This window comes from Peromyscus maniculatus, chromosome X (assembly GCF_049852395.1).
Source record: "Peromyscus maniculatus bairdii isolate BWxNUB_F1_BW_parent chromosome X, HU_Pman_BW_mat_3.1, whole genome shotgun sequence".
NCBI classification, from domain to species: domain Eukaryota; kingdom Metazoa; phylum Chordata; class Mammalia; order Rodentia; family Cricetidae; genus Peromyscus; species Peromyscus maniculatus.
The window spans coordinates 104,772,652-104,800,395 of NC_134875.1; the positions used below are offsets into that span (position 1 = coordinate 104,772,652).

Consider the following 27,744-nt stretch of genomic DNA (forward strand, 5'->3'; position numbering starts at 1 on the left):
TCTGAAGTCCAATGCTATCTTCAATAACAAAGTGGTTTATTTTTGTCAAAATACTTGCATATTTTAATTACTTTTCAATATAGAAATAAAATAATACTTGAATTTTATTTTTCTTTAGTCTTTTAACAACCACTTGATAGTGCCTCAATCAATTGCTAGCTGTCATGTCCTTATGATGAGGTATAAATCAGAATTGTGATTTATACAATTTATCTTTTAAAATGCTCCTCAGTTTAGAAAAAAATTGAGGGGTTGGGATAAGCAAGGCATCAACCATTTACAAGAAATAACATTTCAGTCAATGTCTGTGTCTAAAACTGATTCTGTAGAATTCACTGGAACTTAAATTGCACCATAGAAGGTTTGTTTTGTTTTGTTTTTCTTTCCTTTTTTTCCAGACAAGACAACAAGGATTGCAAAATCTCACACTATGTGGGCATTGTCTATATGCCTGTCCAAAAAAACATAAATTATCAGTTTAGACTCTGAGCAGGCCCAGTGCTCTAAATGAAGTTCTCTGAGGGTAGAGGTACCCACAAGCACATAGGAGATGGGTGAATAGCAGCTGGGGTAAGCTTTTCACCTTCTGGAATCATTGATAAAATAGTAATTTTCTTTATTTTATAATAATTATGATGATAATCTTGTTAAATATTTAATTTATATGGTAGATATTAGTTAATAAACAAATGGTCAATTAATAGGATTATATTTGGTATATATTCACTGTTCATTGTACTGGTTTTACAAAAATGTTTTCATACAAATATATATTTTGACTATGTTTCCCCCAGTTAATAGGATTTTAATTAATCAATTTCCTTAGTATAAATAAATAATGAGGAAATAATAATTGCTCATTTAAAATTTTTGTTTCATGGATAATAAGAAAAGCAATGAAGTAATTATATGTGTGTGCAATTTTCAACTGCTTCCATACTAAAATAGCATAAACTTAATGACTTAAGACAAATCTCTTGCATTATCTCACAGATTTGTGTGTCCAAATTACAGGTCCCAAAAGGCAACATCAGGTTGCCCACTCAGCCTCTAATTCTAACTAGAATATAGTATCTAACTAGAGTATGCCTGTTTGGAGCGTGGTATCTGAAGCAGAAGGATTGCCAATAGTTTGATGTCAGAGACCCTGTCTCAAACAACTAAAATAATAAAGGAAACTGCATTATTAAATGTGTTTGTTGAGATCAATGGCTTTTTCTTTGTGTTTATCTGTATGACCATCATTACATTAAAAATTTAGAACAAGTCCCAAACACTGCCCTTTAACAAAAAACACCTACCCCTCTCCATCCCACCTATGTTTCTTATGTAGCCAAGATCAATTTCCTTCTATATTTCTATCATTTTATCCTTTTGAGACTGTTATAAAAAGTGGAATCTTAGGAGCATATGCTTTTGAAACTGAATTTGTTTTTACTCAATAGCATGGCCTTGAGCACCGTACAAGTTGGTAGTATATCAATAGTTTGTTTCTTCTTATCCCATGGTATGAATATCCCACATTTTACTGAAATATTTGTCTACATGTACCAACATTTTATCTCTTCTTATCTCAGGGAATGAATGCCCTGCAGTTTGCTAAAACATTTGCCCATTGTTGAAATATCTTTTTTGTTTCTACTTTAGAACTTCTACAAGCTAAGTTGCTGTGAACAATTACGTAGAGGGTTTTTTTTTTTTGTGTCTGTGTCCGTGTGTAGATATAAGGTCTCATTTCTGGGTTAAGTGTACAGAAGTCTGACTGCTATCCTACTTGGTGAGTTGGAGTTTGTTTTGTCTTTTTAAAACTTCCAGCTACTTTGTGGTTACTGTGCAATATTATATTTCTGATTACATTTATTGGTAGTCTAATTTCTTTGCACTATAAATGACTATCTGGCATCATAACTCTATTATTTATTTTATATTATAATATCTATGCTGTGCATCTCATAATAGTTTTTAATTATCAATTGCCTGGTATTTAATGAAGTTGAATTTCTTTCTTTATATTTATTTGCTGGCTATATTTCCTCTTCAGTGAAATGCCGCTGGTTGGCCTTTGCCTTTCTTTTCTTTTTTGGGGGTGGGTGACACTTCGCCTAGAACCCATATATTCATTCATGCAAAGCACCCACTCTGTCAGTGAGTGTACTCCCACTTTAATTTGCTGTTTTAACTGTTTAGTTTAAGAGTTTTTCAGACATTCTAAGTATTATTCTTATCAAATGTGGTTTAGAAACCTCTTTGCATAACCAGTTGATTTTACTTTCATTCTCTTGGCAAGACTAACCCAAGATTCCCTTTAATTTTAATGAAGTCTACATTGACAATTGTATGGGTTACACTAATGGTGCAATGTTAAATAACTCTGCATCAAATGGAATGTCTACAAAAAATTCTTTTATATTATCTTGGAAAAGATTTGTAATTTAACATTTTACATGGAAATTTATGCTGTTTGAATTTAATTATATAAAAGATGTGAGAGTTGGGTCCCAATTCATTTTTTCCTCTAATGAATCCTTAATAGTAATTTGTTTTAAATCCACCTCTCTCAATTGATATGCTTTCTTTCTTTTCAAATGCTTTTATTCATATTTTATTGTCATTTTCAACTTCATTTCTTTGAGAATTTCATATATGCATATGATATATGATCATTCCTACCTCTCACCTACTTCTATGCAATCTCCAAATTCCCTCAAGAAGCCCCCATCATATCTCGCATCCAAATTAATGTCCTCCCTTTTAAATATCTATTTTTTATCCGGCTGAGTCTAATTAGTGTCATCCATGAGGGTGTGAGTTCATCTAGTGGGACATGCGTAATCTATCAGTGGCCACCTCCACAAAAAGGAGAGCTAGAGGAAGAGCAAGAGAGACTTTCTGCCCCCTGAATCTATCAACTACTAAGATCTTCAGCTAAGGGTGGAGCCTCAGGAGGCCTTCCCCCATCCATGCATCCATGCTGAAATTTTTTCTTGGGAAGTAATCACAGTTCCTGTGAGTAGGTGTGTGTAACAGCCATATCATACCAAGAAGATAGCATTTCACAGCTTTCTTTCTACCCTATAACTTGGTTAAATATATTCATATGTTGTAGAGGCATCTCTATAATGTTCTATTCTGTTATATTCAAGTATGTCTCTGTCTCTCTCTCTCTGGAAGACCCTAGATATTAATGTACATCTCTATCAATCTGTTTGGCAGACCCTAGATCATATATATATGGGGAATGTTGAAAGAATGAATGCCAGTGTGGGTATAAGTCATGAAATTAGAAACTGAAGTATGAGTTAATTAAAAGAGGTATTGAAAGAGCAGGGGGAGAAATATTGAACACATTCACATAACAGCTGAAGGAAAACTACTGTGGGTGGAAGTGGACAAGTGGGACAAAGAAGATGAAGAATAAGATAAGGGGAAGAGAATCAATGAAAACAGGCTTGGATTTCACTATGTAGTGCTGGTTGGAATCAAATGTGGGATCATCATTCTTCTGTCTTTATGTGTTACAATTCCAGGTATATACCATCATGCATTGCTACAAGATTGTTATGCATTCTTAGTGACCATTTCATCATCACATATTTCTTTGTGAATATTTATTTACATTCAGCTGACTACATAGTCTGATGTTAATATAACTGAGCATGTTTTCTTTGAATTAGCATATTTCCATTTTTTCTGTTGCTGCTATAGCAAATCATGATAAGTATTAGGAGCTTAAAACAATATATTATTAATTTGTAATTTGCAGGAGTCAGAGGTCCTACAAGAATCTCTCCATATAAAAACAGTGGTAGCAGTACACCTGCATGCCATAGTAAATCGTATGAAGAAGAATCTGCTGCCAGTCTCTTTAGATTATTAGCTGTTCTCAATTCCTTTTGTTTGGAGAAGAAAGATACCAGTTTTCTTTCCAGTCATCAAGCAGGTAAAAACTTACTTTTTTTCTGTCTTAGAACATAAGAAAACATACAATAATTTGACAGATCTGCTGCTCCTATGAATATTGGAAAGCAGAAAGAAATGAACCAGATGACGCAAACACACCATTTTGTCCCAAAAGATAGAGGGCTTTATCAGAGAGGTGTGGCCCTTACTTAGTATGAGGGTATAGGACACTGGCCAATAGATGGAAAAAGACCAGTTAGCCAAAGCAGAATCTCCGGGTAAAGCTTAATGGGCACCCTAGTTTTGAGTAGGGACAACAGGAAATTCTGACTCTAGTACTGTGCCCAAGAATTTATTTTGTTTCTTTATATCATATCTTAAAACATTACTAGCATCTCTTCCCATCTGCTGCCAGAAAAAGCCACTCTGATGGTGACTGAATAAGACAGTGATCTATGACTATAGCAAAATATCATTTTATTGATACTTTTTAAAGAGCAGTTATGTTTGGTTTTACCCTAGGTCTCTGTGCTAACTAGTCTCTCATTTTGGCCACCCAAGCAGTATCAGGTATGGCTTCCTTTTCATGGAATGGGCCTTAATTCAAATCAGACATTGGTTGGCTACTCCCACAAGTTCTGTCCTAGCATATTTTGTAGACAGAACAGATTGTAGACCAAAGGTTTTATGGCTGGGTTAGTGTTTCTGTTTCTTTTCGGTTGCTTGCAGAGTACTCTCCTGAACCAAAGAGATTAGAACATAGCAATGAAGCCTCCATGTAGTTACCAGCTCAACTTCAACCTGTTCAATGAGTTGTGTGGGTTTTATCCTCCAAAATGGGACCCCACTATCAGTTACAGAGAGCAACGCTTTGTCTTAGCAAAGTCTGGGTTGTTTGGGGATTCCCATGGGACCTCTTGGACAAGAACTCAATTGAAGGTAACTCATCTTGCTATTGGAAGCCTCGTTTGGTGACAAGAGATGACCAGTTGTGAATCTGCATCCCCAGTATTAAGAGGCCTCATTAGGATCACCTTTATATATTTTAGAAAGTTTTCACTGCACAAGATTTCCAAACCATCCCTCAAATGCCTATCAATTGCAGCTGTATTTCCCTGCATTCTCTCTTTTACCCTATATCCCCACCAGATCACCCAGTTCCCATCACCACTTGTCCTCACTCTGGAAATAAATAAATTATATTTTCCCATCCCAGGGATATCCATGTGTCTCCCCTGGACCCTTCCTCTTTACCTAACCTCTCTGGGTCTATGAACCATAGTGTAGCATTTATCTTAACAGGTCTTATTAATAAAATCAAACCCAGGGCCAGTTATTGGGGTGAATGCTGGAAGATCAGAGAAGCAGAACAAGCCATAGCCTCACCTCGCCAATTCCTCAGCTGATCCTGATTCCTCAGACTGGAGCTTCTGAGTCCTCATCCAAATGGATCTCAGCTGAACTGCTGCTCAAAAGCCTAAAAGCTTAACCAGCTCTAAGTTCCTGGTCCTCATGCCTTATAAACCTTTCTGCTTTCTGCCATCACTTCCTGGGCTTAAAGCCTCACTTCCTGGGATTAAAGGTGTGAATCACCATATCTGGCTGTTTCCAGTGTGGCTTTAAACTCACAGAGATCCAAATGGATCTCAGCCTCTAGAATGCTAGGATTAAAGATGTGTGTGCCACCATTTTCTGGCCTCTATGTCTGTCTAGTGGCTGTTCTGTTCTCTGAGCCCAGATAAATTAATTAGGGTGCACGATATATTAGGGAATACAATATCACCACACCATAGCTTGGTTATTATTTACTTAATGGCTAGTATCCATTTATAAATAGATACATGTCATATTTATCTTTCTGGGTCTGGGATACCTCACTCAGAATTATTTTTTCTAGTTCCATTCATTTGCTTCCAAATTTCATGATATCATTTTTTTAACCACTGAGTATTACTCCACTGTGTAAATTTACCAGATTTTCTTTATCCATTCTTCTGTTAAGGGACATCTAGGTTGTTTGCAATTTATGGCTATTATTAATGAACCCACGATGAACATGGTTGAGTAAGTGTCTTTATAGTAGGATGGAGCTTCTGTAGGGCATATGCCCAAGAATGTTATAGCTGGATCTTGGGATAGATTGGTTCCCAATATCCTAAGGAACTGCCATATTGATTTCCAAAGTGGCTACACAAGTTTGCACTTCCACCAGCAGTGGAGGGGTGTTTTCCTTGCTACACATCCTCAACAGCATGAGCTGTCATTTGTATCATTGATCTTAGCCATTCTGACAGGTATAAGATGGAATTTCAAAGTAGTTGTGATCTACATATCTCTGATGGCTAAGGATATTGAACATTTCTTTAAGTGTTTCTCAGCCATTTGATATTCTTCTACTGAGAATTCTGTTTAGATCTATAATCCATTTTTAAACTGGATTGTTTTTTATATCTAATTTCTTGAGTTCTTTATATATTTTGGACATTAACCCTCTATGAGATGTAGAATTTGCAAAAAAAAAAATCCCATTATGTAGGCTGCTGCTCTGTCTGAATAAGTCTTTTGCCTTACAGAAACTTTTCAGTTTCATGAGGTCTCATTTATTAATTGTTGATCTTAATGCCTGTGGTTCAGAAAGTTTTCACCCAGTCAGGTGTTACACAGCTAGTCTAAATATGAAGTCTTCATCAAATCCCTCCCCTCAAATCTCAAGGAATCCCAGGAAAAAGGCAGAAAGAGTGTAAGAGCCAGAGGGATGGAGGACACCAGAAGAACAAGGCCCTCTGAAAGAACTAAACAAAGCTCATGAACTCACAGAGACTGAAGCAGCAAGCACAGGTCCTATATGGTTCTATACCTGGTCCTGTATGTATTTATTATAGCTTTTAGCTTGGTATTTTTATCGGACTTCTGAGTGTGAGAATGAGTGGGTCTCCAACTCTTTCGCCTGTTCTTGGAACTCCTTTCCTCCTGCTGGGATGCTTTAGTTGTGACCAACTTCAATGTGATAGCTTTTGCTGCATCTTATTATATTTTATTTTGTCATGTTTGGTTCTTATCTCTTAGAGGCCTATTCTTTTCTAATGAGAGACAGAAAGGGAGTGGATGCAGAGTGGTGGGGAGGAAGAAAAGAACTAGGACTGGAAGGAGAGAAAATTATAATCATGTTATATTGTATGAAAAAGGAATCTATTTTCAATAATAGGGGAGAAAAGGGTGACTAACAAAGATGTGGTTGCTGGTCAAAAAAGGCAATGGGAATTATAAGAGCCCAAGGTGAAGACTTGCAAAGCACATAAGTAGTCCCCACAGAGCTGTTGGTACTAAGTGCCATATGACAGGTACAGTTCCTAAAGCCCTCATAAAGCTCCTGGTACCGAATAACATATGACAGGGATAGTGCTTAAAACCCCTCATTTTCTCTTTGAAAGTCCAAGAAGTTAAAGGTTTTGGTTAGAGGTGTCATCCTCAGTGCAGAATAAGTAAAAGTATGGAAAACAGCTGGCAGTTAATATGATGATCCTAAAATGATAACTCACAAGCCATCCCATTAAGACTACAGAGAAGAGTTTACCAACCCAGCTGTTATCCCATTAGGGCTCAGGCAGTTCTGGGCCATGTTCAGACTAAAGCACACAATACCTTACTTCCTATGAATTAGTTCCCTCAGACTGCAGAAAAATAACAAATAAAAATTTGGTGACTAAAACTATATAAATGTATTCCCTCAGAGTTCTGTAAGTTGGAGGTTAAAAAAATAAAAATGTTAGTAGAATTGGATCTTTCCAGAGGCTCTGAAAGAGAATTTATTGCAAGTTTCTTTCATGTCTTCTGTTAATTTACCTATATCTATACTAACAGCATTTACAAAATCAAAACTACTATAAATTTTTAATAATTCTGAATATCTTGTATAATAAGCCAATTATTGGCAATTTGCAAGTCAACTTAAATTTTACACTCAGCTTATGTAAACTTATTCATTCATGTCATATACACAAACATTCACAAAAAAGCCTGTAGAGTTGTATTTGTGATGAAATGATTCCAATATTTTTACAATTGAACTTGGGAATTAATATTGAATATTCCTCTAGTTAGCACTTCAGTTATATCTCTGTTCTTTAGGGAAGTTTCATATTATTTTTCACATACTTTTAAAATTATACTAGTATATTTTTAAAATAACAGATGTTTTGTTATAGTAATATACATGTTATTTTATTTAACTTTATTTTTATATTGTTTGTTGCCCCCCAAAAAGTATGTGCTTGCATATTAATCTTATACTTAACAACATTTTAGGGGCTTCCCATCATTAAATGTTTATCATGAATATATTTTCATCATTTAAATATATAATCTATGTTAATGTTGTTTCCAAACATGACACATTTCATTTGTTTGCCCTATTATTTCCCTATGCTCTGTGTAGTACTTTGATTGATTTATTAACAAGAAGTAATAATAATCAACTCAATATTTCCATATTATATATTATATTTAACATAGCTTTTCATAGATATCCCTATCTAATTTGATTGCATATATTTTAAACATGAATAAATACTGGTTATTGGATTTTTGTTAATACTTTTCCTCTTAATGTTGCATTTTCTTTTGTTAATTGAGGTTCAGATTTTCAGATGAAATAACATAAAATTATGTTTGGAATTAACCTATAATAAGTTTATGTGTTATGAATGAGGGAGGTTTTCAGTCATATTCTGTTTCTAATCACAAGTATTCACAAATAACATATATATTGATCTTATAGTCAACACTGGATTAAATTTGGGGCAGTTTAATTTGTTCATTGAATGTCCTAGGAATCTGTAATATTTGTCCAGTTTGTCAGGCCTCCAGTAATTTGAATAGTAGCCACATAATTTTTCCAGAGTTCTTATACATGTTCTGCAGTATTCCTTTTATACATTTATAAATTCAATTTTATCCTCTGTATTGCTAAAGCAAACAGTACATTCTGTGTACAGATTTAATACACAATATCCATTAAAATGCTTTTATGACTAATGGATTTTAGTATAATTTCTGCACATAAATTATATTTGTTTTTAATGATAGTGTTGCTTTTTTCTTTGATTACGTCTATTTTCTATTAATTCCCTATAATCACAAAATATTCAATATAAATATTGACTGCATACACATTAATCTACTATTAAATTTTAATATAAAAATTTTAAACAATTCTATGTACTGTGTGACTGTCATTGTGGGATTTTGTTTTGTTGTCTATTCCCTTGATCTGTTTTTTAGATTTATTTATTTTTATGTGTATGAATGTTTTCTCTGTTTGTTATTTCTATGCAAATGTGAGTTCAGTGACCTACAAAAGCCTAAAGGGGCATCAAATCCTATAAAACTAAGCTTAGAGATAGTTGTAGGCCACTATGTGGGTGCTGTTAACAAAACTCAGGTACTCTAAAAGAGAAAAAGTGTTAACCACTGGACCATTTCTCCAATCTCTAAAGAAAATATTTTTAGTATAAATTGATTAGCATTTGAATTATTTTTCTTCCTTAATTCATGAACTTCTCCAATTTAATCTATTCATGTCTTCAAATTTAGTCTTCATCTTTATTCTGATCAGAATAAACCATTATATAATATCTGATACTCAAATTATATGCTCTCCCACATCAGCATGGTAACTGAATTTTACAAAAAGGGGAATGAACTAGTTATGACACTCATAACTCATGACAGTATGTAAGAGTGTCTGGAACATTGGGTTAATTGTGATAACTATTGTAATAAACTGTTTTTACTTCAGGTTGAAATCTACTTTTTCTAATACGTCAATTTAAGGAATTAATTAGCAAAATAATTAAGACATAAAAACATGAAATGTTATGATGTTCAATGAAGACGGGGACAATGAAAATGTTGTATATTACTAGTTATATTGTTCAAAACTGAACTTGAAAATAGCCAGAATGCTAGGAACAAGAGAATAATTTGGTGGAATGATAAAAACAAGATAAAATATGTAATGCAAAGATGATCATCTATGTACAGGAAATCATTTAATCAAAAAAAGACCTCATAAAATCATAATATCAGTCTTTAACCTGTAGAAAGTATCTTTATAATAAAGTGTGTATAAAAGGGTAAATCTGGAAGATGAAGAGAACAAATACATTAACATGTTTTGTAATGATACTCCACCAGTATCATTAGTATCAGTCTAGGTATTTTTTCTACCCCATCTCAAATCAAGGCTGAAGAAAAGGCATTTAATACAATTTCTGAAATGATGCAGTAAAATAGTCAAAAATTTACTAGAAGGGAAAGATTGTATTTCCCAGGAATCCTTAATTGGAATTTTAATTGAGCCACAAGGAAGAATCCTGAAGAATGAGAACTGAAGAGAACATCATTATTGAATAAAAATTTACAAAGAGCGGCAGTAGCACACGCCTATAATCGCAGCCAGCACTCAGGAGGCAGAGCCAGGCTGATCTCTGTGAGTTCCAGGCCAGCCTGGTCTAGAGAGCGAGATGCAGAAAAGGCACCAAAACTACACAGAGAAACCCTGTGGGGCGGGGGGGGGGGGGATTAAAAAGAATCTGCCAGTGACTTACCATGGCTGTGTCTCCTTTGTTAAGTTACTACAGAATGACTCTTGAACGCTAACAGCCTTTCAGGTATACTGCCATGAGAGGCCAGATCCCAGCTAGACAGAAGTAAAATCCTGCCCATGTGATAAGGCAGAAGGAAAAAAAAAAAAGGAACTTCTGGTAAGGAACCTAGGCGCATGCGCAGTGTCTTACTGCTGCAGCCCGTGGAAAACCACGTACTGGAAGTGACGTTACAAAGTGGGAAAAGCTGTAAAGGATAGCTTTGTTCAGAAGCAGCTGAAGCTGGCGTACAGTAAAGATGGAGGAGAGAAGAAGAAGTGTCCCAGGTACTGATGATTTTTAAAAATATGATTCTAGCGGGGCGGCGGTGGTGCACGCCTTTAGTCCCAGCTCTTGGGAGGCAGAGGCAGGTCGATCTCTTGAGTTCCAGGCCAGCCTGGGCTACAGATCAAGTTCCAGGACAGGTTCCAAACCTACGCAGAGAAACCCTGTCTCGAAAAACCAAAAAAAAAAAAAAGATTCTAAATAAGGATTTAGGGGATTATACAAAATTGAACAGAGAGCCTCACGGCACAGATCAAAATATTGCTCTTGCCGAGTCTGGACCTGGTCTGGGCTTCGGTAAACTTTATACAACTTTAGAGGCAGGATTTCACTCAAAGGCCTTGCCTTGAACATGGGAGGCATCCTTAGAAATCTTCTGCTCAGGAAGGATTAAGGAATCGGCTTCTGTACAATAACGGTGAGGCCCAGGGTGGACTCTGAGTTGGGGAGAGAATGCACTGTGGGAAAAGGGAGGTCTTAGTCTGATGGCGACAGTAATGTGTACACACAGGGAATATAGGAGGTTTAGTGCTTATACCAGTCACGGTACAGGTCTAAAGGGAATATTTTCTGTTGTCTGCTGGAAGTTGCCATAGTATGTTCTGGTTGGGAAGTTCAGTGCACAAAATGTCGCCAAATGACCTCCTAGGGTTTCTTTTTTATTTCTGGAAATGATTTTACTTATTCATTTTAATGTTCATTGGTGTTTTGCTTGCATGTGTCTCTGTGAGGGAGTCAGATCACCTAGAACTATAGTTACAGTTCTGAGTTGCTATATGGGTTGTCTGGAAGAACAGCCAGTGCTCTTAAACACTGAGGCATCTCTCCCGTCCCTCTTTTATATCTTTTAATTAAAAAGAGATTTATTTGATTTTTAATTATGTGTGGCTTTATATGTATGTATTTACCTACATATGGATGGATGTGTGAGTGCAAGTACTAACAAATACCAGAGGAGGGGTGTCAGATCTCCAGGAGCTAGAGTTACAGGAAGATTGTGAAACACCTGTTAAGGGTGTTAGAAACAAACTACTCTAATTAACCACTGAATCATCACTCCAGCATGGGTTTCTAGGGTTTCTTAGAGAAATATGGTCTGGGGGTTGGGAGGCAGGGATTTTTTGGATGTTGGTTACTTTTTAATATTTGTTTACCATGCATAGATGGACAAAATATGTTTGGATCAAATCTGCCTCCCCTTAATCCCTCCCATATCCCACCACCACTTTTCCCCTCCCAACCTATTTTTTGTTGTGCTTTGTAATTTTTTGACATAATAATATAATTACAACATTTCTCCCTCCCTTTTCTCCCTTCAAACTCTCCCATATAACCCTACTTGTTCTCTTTCAAATTCATGGCCTCTTTTTTTTGCTAATTATTGTATGCATATATGTATATACATATCTATTCGAAAATATAACCTATTCAGTCTTTATAATGTTATTCAGTGTTACTAGTATGTTTTCAGGGATGACCATTTGGTATTGAATAACCAATTAATATGCTCTTCCCTGGGGAATTATTTTTCTCTTGCTCTCATCATTTCTTCATTGCCTGTAGTTCCTTGTGTAATTTGGGGGTGCCATGGACTTTCCCCCATCCACTTTGGCTTGTCTTTTTGTGTCATCCTTATTTAGCTCATGTTTGAACAGTCATGTTGGTGACAATTTGTAGGTTTCTGACATTACTAGGAGACATTCCACAGAAAACTCCCTGATCTTCTAGCTCTTACAACATTTGCTTCCCCTCCTCCACATTGTTCCCTAAGCCTTAGTTGCAGGAATATTTTGTAGATGTAGACAATGGGACCTCATAAAATCATAATATCAGGCTTTAACCTGTAGAAAGTATCTTTATAATAAAGTTTGTATAAGAGGATAAATCTGGAAGATGAAGAGAATAAATATATCAACATGTTTTGTAATGATACTCCACCAGTATCATGGTACCTGTCTGGGTATTTTTTCTACCCCATCTCAAATCAAGGCTGAAAAAGAAAGACAATACAATATCTAAAATGATGCAGTAAGTAAAATAGTCAAAAATTTACTAGAAGGGAAAGATTGTATTTCCCAGGAATCCTTAATTGGAATTTAAAAGAGCCACAAGGAAGAATCCTGAAGAATGAGAACTGAAGAGAACATCATTATTGAATAAAAATTTACAAAGAGCCAGGCGGCAGTGGCGCACGCCTATAATCACAGCCAGCACTCAGGAGGCAGAGCCAGGCTGATCTCTGTGAGTTCCAGGCCAGCCTGGTCTAGAGAGCGAGATGCAGGACAGGCTCCAAAGCTACACAGAGAAACCCTGTCTGGGGGTGGGAGGGGACACGACTTACAAAGAATCTGCCAGTGACATGCCATGGCTGTGACTCTTTGTAAGTTACTATAGAATGGATCTTGAACCCTAACAGCCTTTCAGGTATACTGACATGAGAGGCCAGATCCCAGCTACACAGAAGTAAAATCCTAGGGCTTTTTAGAAACCCGTGTGATAAGGCAGAAGGAAAAAAAAAGGAACTTCTGGTAAGGAACCTAGGCGCATGCGCAGTGTCTTACTGCTGCAGCCCGTGGAAAACCACGTACTGGAAGTGACGTTACAAAGTGGGAAAAGCTGTAAAGGATAGCTTTGTTCAGAAGCAGCTGAAGCTGGCGTACAGTAAAGATGGAGGAGAGAAGAAGCAGTGTCCCAGGTACTGATGATTTTTAAAAATATGATTCTAGCGGGGCGGTGGTGGCGCACGCCTTTAGTCCCAGCATTTGGGAGGCAGAGGCAGGTCGATCTCTTGAGTTCCAGGCCAGCCTGGTCTACAGAGTGAGTTCCAGGAAAGGCGCAAAGCTACACAGAGAAACCCTGTCTCAAAAAACAAAACAAAACAAAACAAAAAAAAAAAAAAAACTTACAAAGAATCTGCCAGTGACTTACCATGGCTGTGTCTCCTTTGTAAGTTACTACAGAATGACTCTTGAACCCTGACAGCCTTTCAGGTATACTGCCATGAGAGGCCAGATCCCAGCTAGACAGAAGTAAAATCCTAGGGCTTTTTAGAAACCCGTGTGATAAGGCAGAAGGAAAAAAAAGGAACTTCTGGTAAGGAACCTAGGCGCATGCGCAGTGTCTTACTGCTGCAGCCCGTGGAAAACCACGTACTGGAAGTGACGTTACAAAGTGGGAAAAGCTGTAAAGGATAGCTTTGTTCAGAAGCAGCTAAAGCTGGCGTACAGTAAAGATGGAGGAGAGAAGAAGAAGTGTCCCAGGTACTGATGATTTTTAAAAATATGATTCTAGCGGGGCGGCGGTGGTGCACGCCTTTAGTCCCAGCTCTTGGGAGGCAGAGGCAGGTCGATCTCTGAGTTCCAGGCCAGCCTGGGCTACAGATCAAGTTCCAGGACAGGCTCCAAACCTACGCAGAGAAACCCTGTCTTGAAAAACCAAAAAAAAAAAAAAGATTCTAAATAAGGATTTAGGGGATTATACAAAATTGAACAGAGAGCCTCACGGCAGGAATCTGGACCTGGTCTGGGCTGCAGTAAACTTGATACAAGTTTAGAGGCAGGATTTCACTCAGGCCTTGCCTCGAACATCCTTAGAAATCTTCTGCTCAGGAAGGATTAAGGAATCGGCTTCTGTACAATAACGGTGAGGCCCAGGGTGGACTCTGAGTTGGGGAGAGGATGCACTGTGGGAAAAGGGAGGTCTTAGTCTGATGGCGACAGTAATGTGTACACACAGGGAAAATAGGAGGTTTAGTGCTTATACCAGTCAGGGTACAGGTCTAAAGGGAATATTTTCTGTTGTCTGCTGGAAGTTGCCATAGTATGTTCTGGATGGGAAGTTCAGTGCACAAAATGTCTCCAAATGACCTCCTAGGCTTTCTTTTTTTATTTCTTTATGTTTGGGTGGGAGCTCCACCTCAACCCCTTGCACCTCTATACCCAAAGATTCTGGAATGTTTGGAAGGCGTGTGTTGGAAAATCCACCTAGGCTACCTTCCCCATCTCTTTTGCTACCTCCCCCCCCCCATTCAAAAGCCCGCCCTTTTAAAAGCCCGCCCAACAGCTCCTCCCTAAACCCGCCCTTTTAAAAGCCCGCCCTTTCAAAGCCCGCCAAACACAGCTCCTCCCCAAGCCCGCCCTACTGCACAGCTCCTCCCTCAGAGAGGCTCAGGAAGACTCCCACAGGGGATATATAAGACTCCCAACAACTGGAGTCCCTGTCTTCTCTCTGTGGGTCTTGGAATTGCTGGGGAATGTTTTACCCATTAAACCTGGGCTTTTCCTGATTCGGTTTATTGCCATGGCGGAAAGACCTTCAGGAAGCCTAAAACTTATCACTTTAAATGACTTTATTTATTTTAATGTTCATTGGTGTTTTGCTTACATGTGTCTCTGTGAGGGTGTCAGATCACCTAGAACTATAGTTACAGTTCTGAGTTGCTATATGGGTCGTCTGGAAGAACAGCCAGTGCTGAGCTGAGCCATCTCTCCCGTCCCTCTTTTATATCTTTTAATTAAAAAGAGATTTATTTGATTTTTAATTATGTGTGGCTTTATATGTATGTATTTACCTACATATGGATGGATGTGTGAGTGCAAGTACTAACAAATACCAGAGGAGGGGTGTCAGATCTCCAGGAGCTAGAGTTACAGGAAGATTGTGAAACACCTGTTAAGGGTGTTAGAAACAAACTACTCTAATTAACCACTGAATCATCACTCCAGCATGGGTTTCTAGGGTTTCTTAGAGAAATATGGTCTGGGGGTTGGGAGGCAGGGATTTTTTGGATGTTGGTTACTTTTTAATATTTGTTTACCATGCATAGATGGACAAAATATGTTTGGATCAAATCTGCCTCCCCTTAATCCCTCCCATATCCCACCACCACTTTTCCCCTCCCAACCTATTTTTTGTTGTGCTTTGTAATTTTTTGACATAATAATATAATTACAACATTTCTCCCTCCCTTTTCTCCCTTCAAACTCTCCCATATAACCCTACTTGTTCTCTTTCAAATTCATGGCCTCTTTTTTTTGCTAATTATTGTATGCATATATGTATATACATATCTATTCGAAAATATAACCTATTCAGTCTTTATAATGTTATTCAGTGTTACTAGTATGTTTTCAGGGATGACCATTTGGTATTGAATAACCAATTAATATGCTCTTCCCTGGGGAATTATTTTTTTCTTGCTCTCATCATTTCTTCATTGCCTGTAGTTCCTTGTGTAATTTGGGGGTGCCATGGACTTTCCCCCATCCACTTTGGCTTGTCTTTTTGTGTCATCCTTATTTAGCTCATGTTTGAACAGTCATGTTGGTGACAATTTGTAGGTTTCTGACATTACTAGGAGACATTCCACAGAAAACTCCCTGATCTTCTAGCTCTTACAACATTTGCTTCCCCTCCTCCACATTGTTCCCTAAGCCTTAGGTGCAGGGGTGTTTTGTAGATGTATATATTGGGACTGAGCTCCATAGCTCTGCATTTTCATTGAATGGGGTTTTCTGTAGTGTTCTCCATCAATTACAGTAAGAAGTTTTCTTGTTGAGGAGTGAAGACTACAAGTATCAGTGGGTAGAAGGACAAATGTTTAGATTGTTAGAGATTGCGTTAGTTTAGTAAATTAGTGGTTGTATGTTCTTCAATATTGATGACATTACTATCACTGGGGAATTAGCTAAGTTTCCAGGACCAGGCATGGCTTTCCTCTTTGGGGTAGGTCTTAAGTCCAATTAGAAAGCTATTTGTTACTGCCAAGGTATGTGTTCCACTACTGTGCCCTTAGGGTTATCATGCCATGCTGGTTGTGGTTCATAGGCATCATAGCTGGGTAGGAGTGTGGTTTGCCTCTCCCCTTTTTACATGGTGCCTTCTGGTAATTTGAAATCTACTCAGGAAAGAGGCATTCAGGTCAGTTCCAGCTAAGGGATCTCTGGCTCCTGTTTGTGAAGTGCATGAGTTTTCATCAATAGGGACTTACCTTCTAACTCTGTCCTCCCAGCTGCTTGTTACATAACATCCCTCCCTCTCTTTAATAACCAGAGTCCATTTCATGCCACCCATGTGTGCACGAGTGTGGGACCATCTAGTGGAGTTTCTTGGGCCCCACATCTCTGAAGAAAAGTGACTCTCCCATTTCCAGTTGGCAATTCTTACCAATAGCTCTTCAAATAGGAATAGGTTGTTTTGGATTTTGGGACAGGATCCCACCTTGTAACTTAGGATTGCCTGGATCTGGCTCTGTAGATCAGGCTAATTTTGACAGTCCTCCTGCCTTTGCCTGTCACAATTGTTCTTTTCCTCTCCTTCCAAGTACCCTGAGGCTTAGGTGTAGTGGTTATGTTATAGATATATCAGTTGGGGCTGGATACAACACTGTGAGCTTTTTCCTGTATTTTGACTAGTTGGAGATTTCTGTGATGGTCTCTGCTCTAAAAAGAAGCCACTTTGGTAAGGTCTGAGTGGTACACTGTGTTGATAAGGATTGACAGAATGCAGTTGAGAATTACGGTTTAAGAAAGTGGCACTAGTAGGAATACCAAGGGAGAAAAGCAATACATTACCATTCTAAGAGAAAGGGAACACAGTGAGTGTCTTAGTTAGGGTTTCTATTGCTGTGACAAAACACCATGACCAAAAAGCAAGTTGGGGAGGAAGCGGTTTATTATTTATTAGGATTACACTTCAGCATTGCTGTTCATCACAGAAGGAAGTCAGAACAGGAACTCAAAACAGGGCAGGATCCTGGAAGCAGGTGCTGATGCAGAGGCCATGGAAAGGGAGCTGCTTACTGGCTTGCTTCACATGGCTTGCTCAGCCTACATTCTTATAAAATCCAGGATCAGCAGCCCAGGTATGGCACCACCCTCCATGGGCTGGGCCCTCCCCCATTGATCACAATATAAGAAAATGCCTTACAGCTGGATCTCAGGGAGGCATTTCCTCAGCTGAGACTCCCTCCTCTGATGACTCTAGCTTGTGTCAAGTTGACACACAAAACCAGCCAATACAGTGAGGAAACACCAGACCAAAGCAAGAATGGAAAACCAGCAGGGTAAACTCCAAATTCTGGATCTCCTTGTCTGATGTCATAGCACTCTCCAGGTCTCCACCTCATTTCAACTTTGTTGATTGCAGCATACCACTCTCTCTTAGGCTTGTTCCACACCTGGCCTGCAGCTTTCCTTGGCAGGTATCTCACGACTCTGGCATTTCCAACATCTTGGAGTCTCCAACACAGTCCAGGCTTTACGTTCACAGCTTCACATAATGACCTCTCAGGGTCTCCATGCAAGACACCTTTGACACGTGGATTGCTTCAGTGGCTTTTCTTAGCTGAGGAGGAATATGCCACAACCCCTTTCTTCTGTCCTTGACTCTAACACCAGAACCACATGGCTGAAGCTGCCAAGTTCTGCTGTTACTGGGGTTGGAATTTGGCTCCCTCCTTCAGTAACATTTGCATCAACATTGTGTTGTTGATGGTTGCCTTCCCTACATAAGTCTTTCTTTAAATCCTTTTCATTTGCTGGGCGGTGGTGGCAAGCTTTTCTTTAAATCCTTCTCACATGCAGGGCAGTGGTGGTGAATGCCTTTAATCCCAGCACTCAGGAGACAGAGCCAGGTGGATCTCTATGAGTTTGAGGTCAGCCTGGTCCACAGAGTGAGTTCCAGGACAGGCACCAAAACTACACAGAGAAACCCTGTCTCGAAAAAACAAACAAACAAAAAAAAAAGATGCTAAATCCTTTTCACAAGCAGGAAGCTTAGCTGCTTATGATTTTGCCCTGAAGCCACCATTCCCTTTATTTCATTTAGCATAAGGCTTTTCCTTTTCTTTAGTTTTTTTTTTTTTTTATCTCCTTGAGTCCAACGTGGCTCCATTATACTTCCTGGTGCTTCTTTTCTTCTCAAATTATGCATTTTGTATTTCTCTTTGTCCAGCTTGCTCCTTTTCATTATATATCTTTTTCATTATATATCTGCATAAGAGTGATAATATCCATAGGACTGAGTTAATACTAGGCTGTCTTAAAATCACTTTTGCCAGAGCCATTAACCCAAAATTCTTCAATTTAGCCCCAGGCAGAATTTTTAGGACAAAGATGAAATGTAGCTACATTCTTTGCCAAAATATCACAAAAATGGTTTCAAGGTACTATTTTTCCCCTCTGAAACCTCTTGAGGTAAGCCATCATAATCTACATTGCTCTAAGCACCTCTGTCTCCCATGAGCCTACTAGTATGGTCCATTAAGCCCCCTGTAAAGTGTTCAAGTGCTTTCCTAATCCAAAGTCCCAAAGTCCACATTTTGCCAACAAACAGCGTGGGCTTGACTGTCACAATACCCCATTCTCCAGTACCAACTTCTGTCTTAGTCATTATTCTGTTGCTGTGAAGAGACACCATGACCAAGACAGTCATATAAGACAAAGTGTTTAATTTGGGACTTGCTTACAGTTTCAAAGGTTTAATCTAGTATTATCATAGTGGGAAGTATGGCAGCATGTAGGCAGGTGCTGGAGAAGTACCTGAGAACTACATCCTGATCCATAGGCAGAGGAGAGACTCTGAGCTTGGCATGGGCTTTTGAAATCTCAAAGCCCACCCCTAGTGGCACATTTCTTCTAACAAGGCCACACCTCCTAATCTTTTTAATTCTTTCAAATAGTGTCACTCTGGTGACTAAGCAGGGAAATATATGAGCCTGTAGGGTGGGGGCATTCTTATTCATACCACCAAAAGCCCAGTGGAAGAAAGTCAATATGCAGCATTCCTCCATAGTCTCTGCTTCAGGTTCTGCCTCCAGATTCTTGAGTTTTTGTTCTGACTTCCTTTGTGATATAAGCTATAATTTGTGAGGTGAAATAAACTCTTTTTCCTTAAGTTGTTTTTTGGTCATAGCTCCTGGAGAAGCAAACTGGAACAACAATTTTATGACATTTATTTGGAAGGATACTTTGTAGTGAGATTATTAATTCTAGACTAAGTACCCTAGGACATGTGAGTATTCAAGGAACCTCCCTTCGAAAGATAGAAAGCCACATGGACTACATTCCCCAGAATAAAGGCTTATCAGGATGCTCTTCTCTGGCTCCTTGCTCAGGCCTGGGAGGACTCTGGAAGGGTTATCCACAAGACATATCCTTTATGCCATCACTTTCTTTTCTTTTCAGAAGCTGTGACCTTTGATCTAAAACACTGAAGCCAGAAAATTTGAGGGAAGATTCGAAGGTACTTTCAGGAATTAAGGTAGGCCATTCTGAGTCAGCAATTGGGGAAACATGTGGCTCCACAATGTCTACCTATAATGTTAGATCTTGGATGCTGGGGAGTACATGGGAAGGACCCATTTTTTTAACTTTCTTTTGTGCTCTTAATAGTTGGGTAGTTAGTATAAGAAAAAAAAACAGACTATCAAGGGCCAGGAGTCTTATGCAGTGCTAGTAACTGATGTGTAGGCATTGAATAAAGATTGAAGACCATTCATTTTATTACAGTTACTAGCTGCAAGTGTTCTACTCTGGTCTTCAAATTTTGAACTCTTGAAGTGATACTTGGGATTTCATTACTCTTTTCATTTTCCTGACTCAAAAAAGTAAATTTATTTGTTCTAATGGCAGCCCCAGATTAAGGTAAAAATGTATACACAGCACTGCTAGCACTGTGTCCAGACTGAAACACAGATAAGATTGAGGCTATTGTCCATACTAGGATAGAAGAGATGAAACAAAACTCCAATGTTGTTAGTCTAGGGAACCTTAGGTTTGGATAAGTATTCCTCCTCTTCCTAATTGGCATTTTAGGAAGGAGAGAGTTTTGTTGTTATAGACCTCTGTCACATCAAGTAGCATAAAATGTCCCAAATCCTACCAAATTCAAAGGCAGGACCCTGAAAGAAGGCTGAGGGATCTACCCTTCCAAGTTCATAGGTCTCCAAGAAATGGATCCTCTGTTGTCACAGAGGTAAGCTGTGTTTTGGCAGACAAATTTCTCATACCCTTCCCTACAGTTGTCTGAGTTGATGAGAACTGATTCTGGTAGGGAATTGAAACAGTAGCTATCAAAATGCAGAAAGTATGGCTCAATCCACACTCCAAACAAAACCCTTGACTAAAGGCCTCAAGGAATCATTCATCTCAGAATACCTGGATTAACAGAGCCCTATATAGTTTCCCTGTGAGACTGAATAGGCACTGGGAAAGACTGCCAGGCTGTGATATATAGTGATTTCCTGTTCCTGTTGATTTAAGCAAATTATATCAGATCCCAAACACTTACATTGTTTAAAGAAAGGACAATTTGTGAGGCAGATAGGAACCTATGCTCAAGAACAGAGTGATCTCAACAGCATTCTGTCCCACTGTAGTTGATAGATTGTAAAGGGAAAATGGATGAATTGAATGTCTTTAAGTTCCTCCTTTGTGATAACAGGGACACAAGTATTTAGTATGATGGAATATCAGTTTAACAAAACAGAAGGGTCTCTCTCTATATATATATACACACAGACACACATCAAGTTAACAATGAGTGCTCCATACAGTTAAGTATAGAAATAATAACAAATTAACTGCCCTGATACTCTATTCATTCCTTTAGATCATTCAAATAGGATAGTACATGAGCAGCTTACTTCATGTACCTCTGAGAGAGGTGGTAGTAATCTTCTGACATAGATAAGCTTCCTGCTGTGGGACAGTCTGTATGTCAAATTGCTCTGATTGGTCAATAAATAAAACACTGATTGGCCAGAGGCCAGGCAGGAAGTAGGTGGGACAAGGAGAGAGGAGAATTCTGGGAAGCAGAAGGCTGAGGCAGAGACACTGCCAGCTGCTGCCATGACAAGCAGCATGTGAAGACGCCGGTAAGCCACCAGCCACGTGGCAAGGTATAGATTTATGGAAATAGATTAATTTAAGCTATAAGAACAGTTAGCAAGAAGCCTGCCACGGCCATACAGTTTGTATGCAATATAAGTCTCTGTGTTTACTTGGTTGGGTCTGAGCGGCTGTGGGACTGGCGGGTGACAAAGATTTGTCCTGACTGTGGGCAAGGCAGGAAAACTCTAGCTACAGCTTCCAATGGAGGAGATAAGCCTATTTGGTTCTAAGTAAGTCTCCTTGACTATTGAGGGGGTAATCATATCAAACAAAAATTCTGTGGAGTTTTGTTTCTGCCTTTGACCCAAAGAATTTCCAAATTACGGGGAGCTTCCCATTTTACTCTTAAATTTCCCCTTCCCTCCCTATCCAACTTTGTGTACTCTTTTATTTTTAACTAATTAAGTACTATTTGTGCCACCATGTAGTTTTGAGGGTATGTGGCCATCCATGGGATTATGGTCAACCTACCAGAGTACTATATACCCTTAAAGAAAACAGACTCTTCAATACCAGTAGCTATCAGTTGCCTATAATTCCTCAACTACAGGTAGGACGTCATACCCACCTTTGAGGGGGTAGTTTTTGTTATAGCACAGAATGTGGCATCAGATTCCATGTTGATCATACTTATGGAGATTGTAGACCTTTATTTCATTTAGAAAATAAGTGGGAACTACAGAGCCAAATATATGTTTACTATGATCCCTGTTAACTTTCATGTTGTGTTGGCTAGCACTCAGGGTCTCTTATTTCCCCCTACCAATTTTTTTTCCTGTGAACCTTTATCACATGATGTAAGCAGAGTATTCCTGTCCCAGCAGCTGTTTCCAAACTACCACACAGAGGCTTATATTAATTATAAATGCTCTACCGATAGCTCAGACTTATTACTAACTAGCTCTTATATTTTAAGTTAACCTATATACCTTATTTATGCTCTGCCACATGTCAGTATCTTCATTAGTATGGTTAATATTCATCCCCTGCTCCCTCTGCATCTGGCTGACAACTCCTCTGACTCTACCCTTCTTGTTCCCAGCCTTCTCTGTCTGGCTATCCCACCTATACTTCTTGTCTAGCTACCAGCCAGTCAGCTTTTTATTATCAATGAGAGTAATACATATTTACAGTGTACAGAAGGAATATTCCACAGCATTTTCCCCTTTTTGTCTAATTAAAAAGGAAGGTTTTAACTTTAACATAGTAAAATTATATACAACAAAATCAGTTATTTATATTATAATTACAATATCCAGTCCACTTGTATTTGACAAAATTAGAAAAAATACTCAATTATCTATTCTGTCTTGGTGAGTCTAAAGTTTTGTACCTAATTTACTTTCTATCCTAACTAAGGAAAACTTTAACTATAACTATCTACTCTTCAACTCCATCAAATACCCCAGAAGGTCAAATGTTACTTAATGACAGGGATATCTTGCTGTCTTTGGCCCACAGACCTAGTATATCTGGAAGACTTTTTTTTCAGAAGCAGGAAATTTTGAAGAACTATCCTACCTTGTCTTGGCAATGTTTGGTCGTCACTTTCTTTTGCATCTTGCTAGTCCAGTTTGAACAGTAACTGTCAGCAATTGAGGCAAGGGCAGTTTCTTTGCTCATATTGCCAGCTTTTGCCATAAAGAAAATAAACTCCATATGGAGTTTTTTCAGTGCCCAGCATCTTCTTTAAATTAATTGATGCTGCCAGGAACAGGTGGGTCTCACTGTCATGAAAAGCCTTAGGTTATTAAACATATTAAAATGCCATATTCTGTAGATCTTTGAAGTGTTTGAAGACCATCTATCTACCTAAGTATATCTGGTGTGTGGCCTTGAAAACATATCTAACATGACTATAAGTTTGAATATTATGAATGACTATTAATCTGTATTTCTTAATTATACATTAAATGTCTAAATGAGATACATAAGCATAATACCCCAAACAAGAGTAGAAACATATGTACAGTATAACAGAAATAACTTTGAATTTGTATCAATAAACCAAAATTCATACCAATGTAAAATATTTAAGATTAATTGTTTTTTTGGGGGGGATTAATCTACCCATTTCCCCTATCATTTCTAGAGCCCCCTTTTTCTTTTCAGGAAAAGATCCTTGAATCTAATCTCCTTTGTTTAGCTTTTTTTCCTGACCATTATCCATAACAACTTGTAACCAACCCTCCTTAACTAATAATAAATATCCATAACCCATTTTGGAGAAATGTGGGCATATTTTCTAGACTACTTTCTGCTGATTGGGGGCACTGGTAATCTTTGGGGGACCCTGAGAAAATTTAAGACCCTGAAAAATTGTTAAGTCTTGGCTGTAGTATTCTGTGAGGCTGGATCATCTCAGTAGAGCAGCCTTGAAGCTGTTTTGGATCCTGGATCAACTGGGCCATCCATTGTCATTGTTGTCTGGTCCCACTGCTCTGAAAATACATAAACATTTAAAGGTAACATACATATCTACATTAATACAAGTATGGACTGTCTATTATACATAAATCAGCCAAAGATAATTTTTTTTGTTTTATGTTTGAGCAGGTAAAATATATATCATGTGTCTTGTCTTGTAGTTCTTTTGGGTTTATTTTTTTATGTTTATAGCCAGGATTTTCAGGGGCCTTTCTCAATCAAACCTGATTTTCCTTAACCTGGAATGAATCCATAGCTTCTCATTTCCTGTCAAAACAAAATCATAACCTCTCTCCCAAAGTAACTTATCTTTTGACTTAAATTTTGAAGTCAAGATGCTTTTAAAATATATAGGTTGGTTTAAACCAGTACTTCCCATAATCCAATGTCTCTTAGCAGCCAAAAAAAAATCAAAGACAACACAATAACATACAGGAGCTAGACTCTCTGTATTTTCCATTTTTATGTGGCTTTTTTTATTACTTTACTCCCTTTAAAGTCTTTAATATTTTAAAACTATATGTTTCTTTTTTATGACTGTATATACCTTCTCTTTTCTCTCTTAAGCCTATGTATATTTTTAAACATATTGTAACTCATTTAGAGGTTTTTTTTTTTGTCTGAATCGTTCTTTACTGAATATAGCTTTTTATGACCACATGAGTCTTTAAACTGTTAAGTGACATGGCTAGGACCTTTACCACTGCCCTGGTGGCTGGCTGTGCCCCACCTGGTACCCTGAGAGACCAGCTTTATGGTGGAGGCACTGGTGAAAGCCACGTTCACAGCCCCAACTCTGGGGAGCGTCTGGGTCTGAGCAGCATGCCAGGAACCCCATCCAAAAGTTTTGTAGCAGGGCCTCTCAAAAGAGCCATGCCATTTATTGCCACTAGCACTGAGACAGGAAGCCGTCTCTTAAAGGAGCCTTGCCTCTGCTTGCAACTAGCAAACAGCCTACCCAAGAAAAGATGGTTACCAAGGAACCGCACTTGGCTCTGTTCCTCTGTGTGTTTAGAATTCTTTTTTTTTTTTTTTTAATAAAAGCTTTCTCAGGTTTTATGTGGAAATTTTTGCTAAACATTTGGGTACCATATGTGGACGGAGTTTTCCTGCTGCAGCAGCCACTTCCAAATTACCATACAGAGGCTTATGTTAATTGTAAATGCTCTGCCAATAGCTCAGACTTATTACTAACTAGCTCTTATATTTCAAGTTAATCCATATTCCTTATTTACACCCTGCCACATGGTGGTACCTTTATTAGCATGGCTCATTCATCTTCTGCTCCCTCTGTGTCTGGCTGGTGACTCCTTTGACTCTGCCTTTTTTGTTCCCAGACTCCTCTGTGTCCGGCTGTCCCACCTATACTTCCTGTCTAGCTACTTACCAATCAGCTTTTTATTATCAATGAAAACAATACATATTTACAGTGTACAGTATCATCATGATTTTTCAGAAGTCCATTGGAAGTGGCTTTTATCACAGTTACTATAATTGATTTTACTAGCTGATTACCTCACATCCTCCCTTTTTCTTTCAAACAGTGATTCCTCATTGCTGCCTTCCTGTCCACACGCTTAGCTACTTCTCGTCACCAGAGTCACCATGTCTCAACGTCAAAAGAATCCAGAATGTGCAGCTGACCAAGGCCAGACCTGTGATGAGACCCAGGGCCTACAGGTTGCAGCAGTCTCCAGCGATATGGAGGAGCCATGTACCTCCTCTCATCTTATGGCTAGTAGTCTGAAGAGCCAAACTTGTGAGGAGACCCAGGGCCTACAGGTTGCAGCCGTCTCTAATGATATGGAGGAACCATGTTCCTCCTCTCATCTTATGGCTAGTAGTCTGAAGTCTCAGCCCTGTAAGCAGACTCAGGGCCTAAATATTACACAGGTCACCAGGGATGCGGAGGAGCCATGTACCTCCTCTCATTCTCTGATGGCTAGCTACCAGAATTATCCTGCAGATGAGACACCCAGTACTTCTAGGGGTCTTCAGAGTCCCTGTGCCTCTTCAGGTGCGGGTCTTAGCAACCAACAAGTGCAGGGTTATCCACTCTATCCAACATTTCAGCAAGACACCATGAATGTACCTATGATGAGTGTTGATAATAAAGTTGATTTCTTGGTGAATTACATGCTGTACAAGTATCAGATGAGAGAGATAATGAGCATGACTGATATATTGAGACGCATTGTAAGAGAGGATGAATATCGTTACCATGAAATCCTCATGAGAGCTGCTGAACGCATGGAAATGGTCTTTGGTTTGGATTTAAAGGAAGTAGACCCTGTCAACCACTGCTATGCTCTCTTTATCAAACTAGGTCTCACCTATGATGGGATGCGTAGTGATCAGTATAGCTTTCCTAAGACTGGTTTCCTGATACTCATCCTAGGGGTAGTATTCATGAAAGGCAACCGTGCCACTGAAGACGAGATTTGGGAAGTGTTGAATCCAATGGGGATCTATTCTGGGATGAATAATTTCGTCTTTGGTGACCCTAGGAAGCTGATAACCGAAGAGTTTGTGAAGGAGCAGTACCTGGTGTACCAGCCAGTAGCCAATAGCAATCCTGTACAGTATGAGTATGTGTGGGGTCCCCGGGCTCGATTTGAAACTAGTAAGATGAAAGTGTTAGAGTTTGTGGCCAAGGTTCATGGGACAGACCCTACTGCATTCCAGTCTCAGTATGAAGAGGCTCTGATAGAAGAAGAAGAGAGAACCCTTACCATGATTTTAAACAGTGCTGGCCCTAGATCTAGTTCTGGTGCAAGTTCTAGTGCCATGGGCAGCAGCTTCCCTCATATCTAGTACAATCAGAGATAAATTACTCCTGTATAATTTGCAGAGAGTTTGTAGAGTTGAGAAAATATAGGTCCTAGTTTGATACAGAGAGGAGGGAGAATATTATCTGCATAGTTCTAATTTGTATGTGTACCGTGCCATTTTTTTCTTTTACTTTTTGGCCTTTTTATTTGAACATTGTTGCACTTAGTAGTGTTGTTGTTTAGCTTCAAAAATCTCCACTTAATGCCATTCATAAATTTAGTAATAAGAGCTTTGCCATGGAATAAAACTAATTGTGAAATAATCTCATCTATTTGTATAATTTCCTGGAATAGTAAAACATACTTTTGCTAAGCTTCTACCTTTTAAACAGTGTTGTGCTGGTGTTTTCTTTGTAACATTCCATTTCTCAGTAAAATTATATGGTATATGTGGAGTTGCTTTATGTTATAGTTGCCATGAGTAATAAAATTCAAGAAATTTACCTCATCTTTACAGTCTCTTTTATTACGCAAAATTTATTTGAGCATCTATTATTTTTCAGTAAATATTTTACTTTACTAGGATGCTACATTAAACAACATGTAGTCCCTTCCCTTATAAATGTATTCATTATGGTAATATATCTTCTAATAGGTTAAAGACAAATGAAAGAGTTTGCAGGTAAATTGATCCTTATGATCCTGTTAACTATAAATGTCCTGAAGGAGAAAAAATTGGCTGTGGTAAGATGAACTTCTTCAGAGTGTTAACTTTAAGTTAAATTTTGAGGTGGAGAGAATTGATGTGTAGTGAGACCTGCACAT

General features: G+C 38.4%; 1 protein-coding gene across 3 annotated transcripts; it reads left to right on the forward strand.

Annotated features, from left to right (window-relative positions):
* The first annotated feature begins 1,748 nt into the window (after positions 1-1,748).
* On the forward strand, positions 1,749-27,422 carry Mageb16 (MAGE family member B16). Of its 3 annotated transcripts, XM_042269035.2 has the most exons (4): positions 1,749-1,777; positions 3,764-3,940; positions 20,015-20,090; positions 25,693-27,422. In XM_042269035.2, exon 4 carries the CDS (start codon positions 25,754-25,756, stop codon positions 26,960-26,962), a length of 1,209 nt encoding a protein of 402 aa, XP_042124969.1. In that variant the 5' UTR covers positions 1,749-1,777; positions 3,764-3,940; positions 20,015-20,090; positions 25,693-25,753; the 3' UTR covers positions 26,963-27,422. The 3 variants fall into 3 exon arrangements, with proteins under 3 accessions (XP_042124969.1, XP_042124970.1, XP_076417914.1); XM_042269036.2 differs by lacking the exons at positions 1,749-1,777; positions 3,764-3,940 and adding an exon at positions 13,419-13,524; XM_076561799.1 differs by lacking the exons at positions 1,749-1,777; positions 3,764-3,940 and adding an exon at positions 13,957-14,089.
* Positions 27,423-27,744: the final 322 nt, after the last annotated feature.

What these genes read in the sequence shown, in the direction of transcription:
- Mageb16 (XM_042269035.2), top strand. Translation starts at nt 25,754, where the DNA reads ATGTCTCAACGTCAAAAGAATCCAGAATGTGCAGCTGACCAAGGCCAG.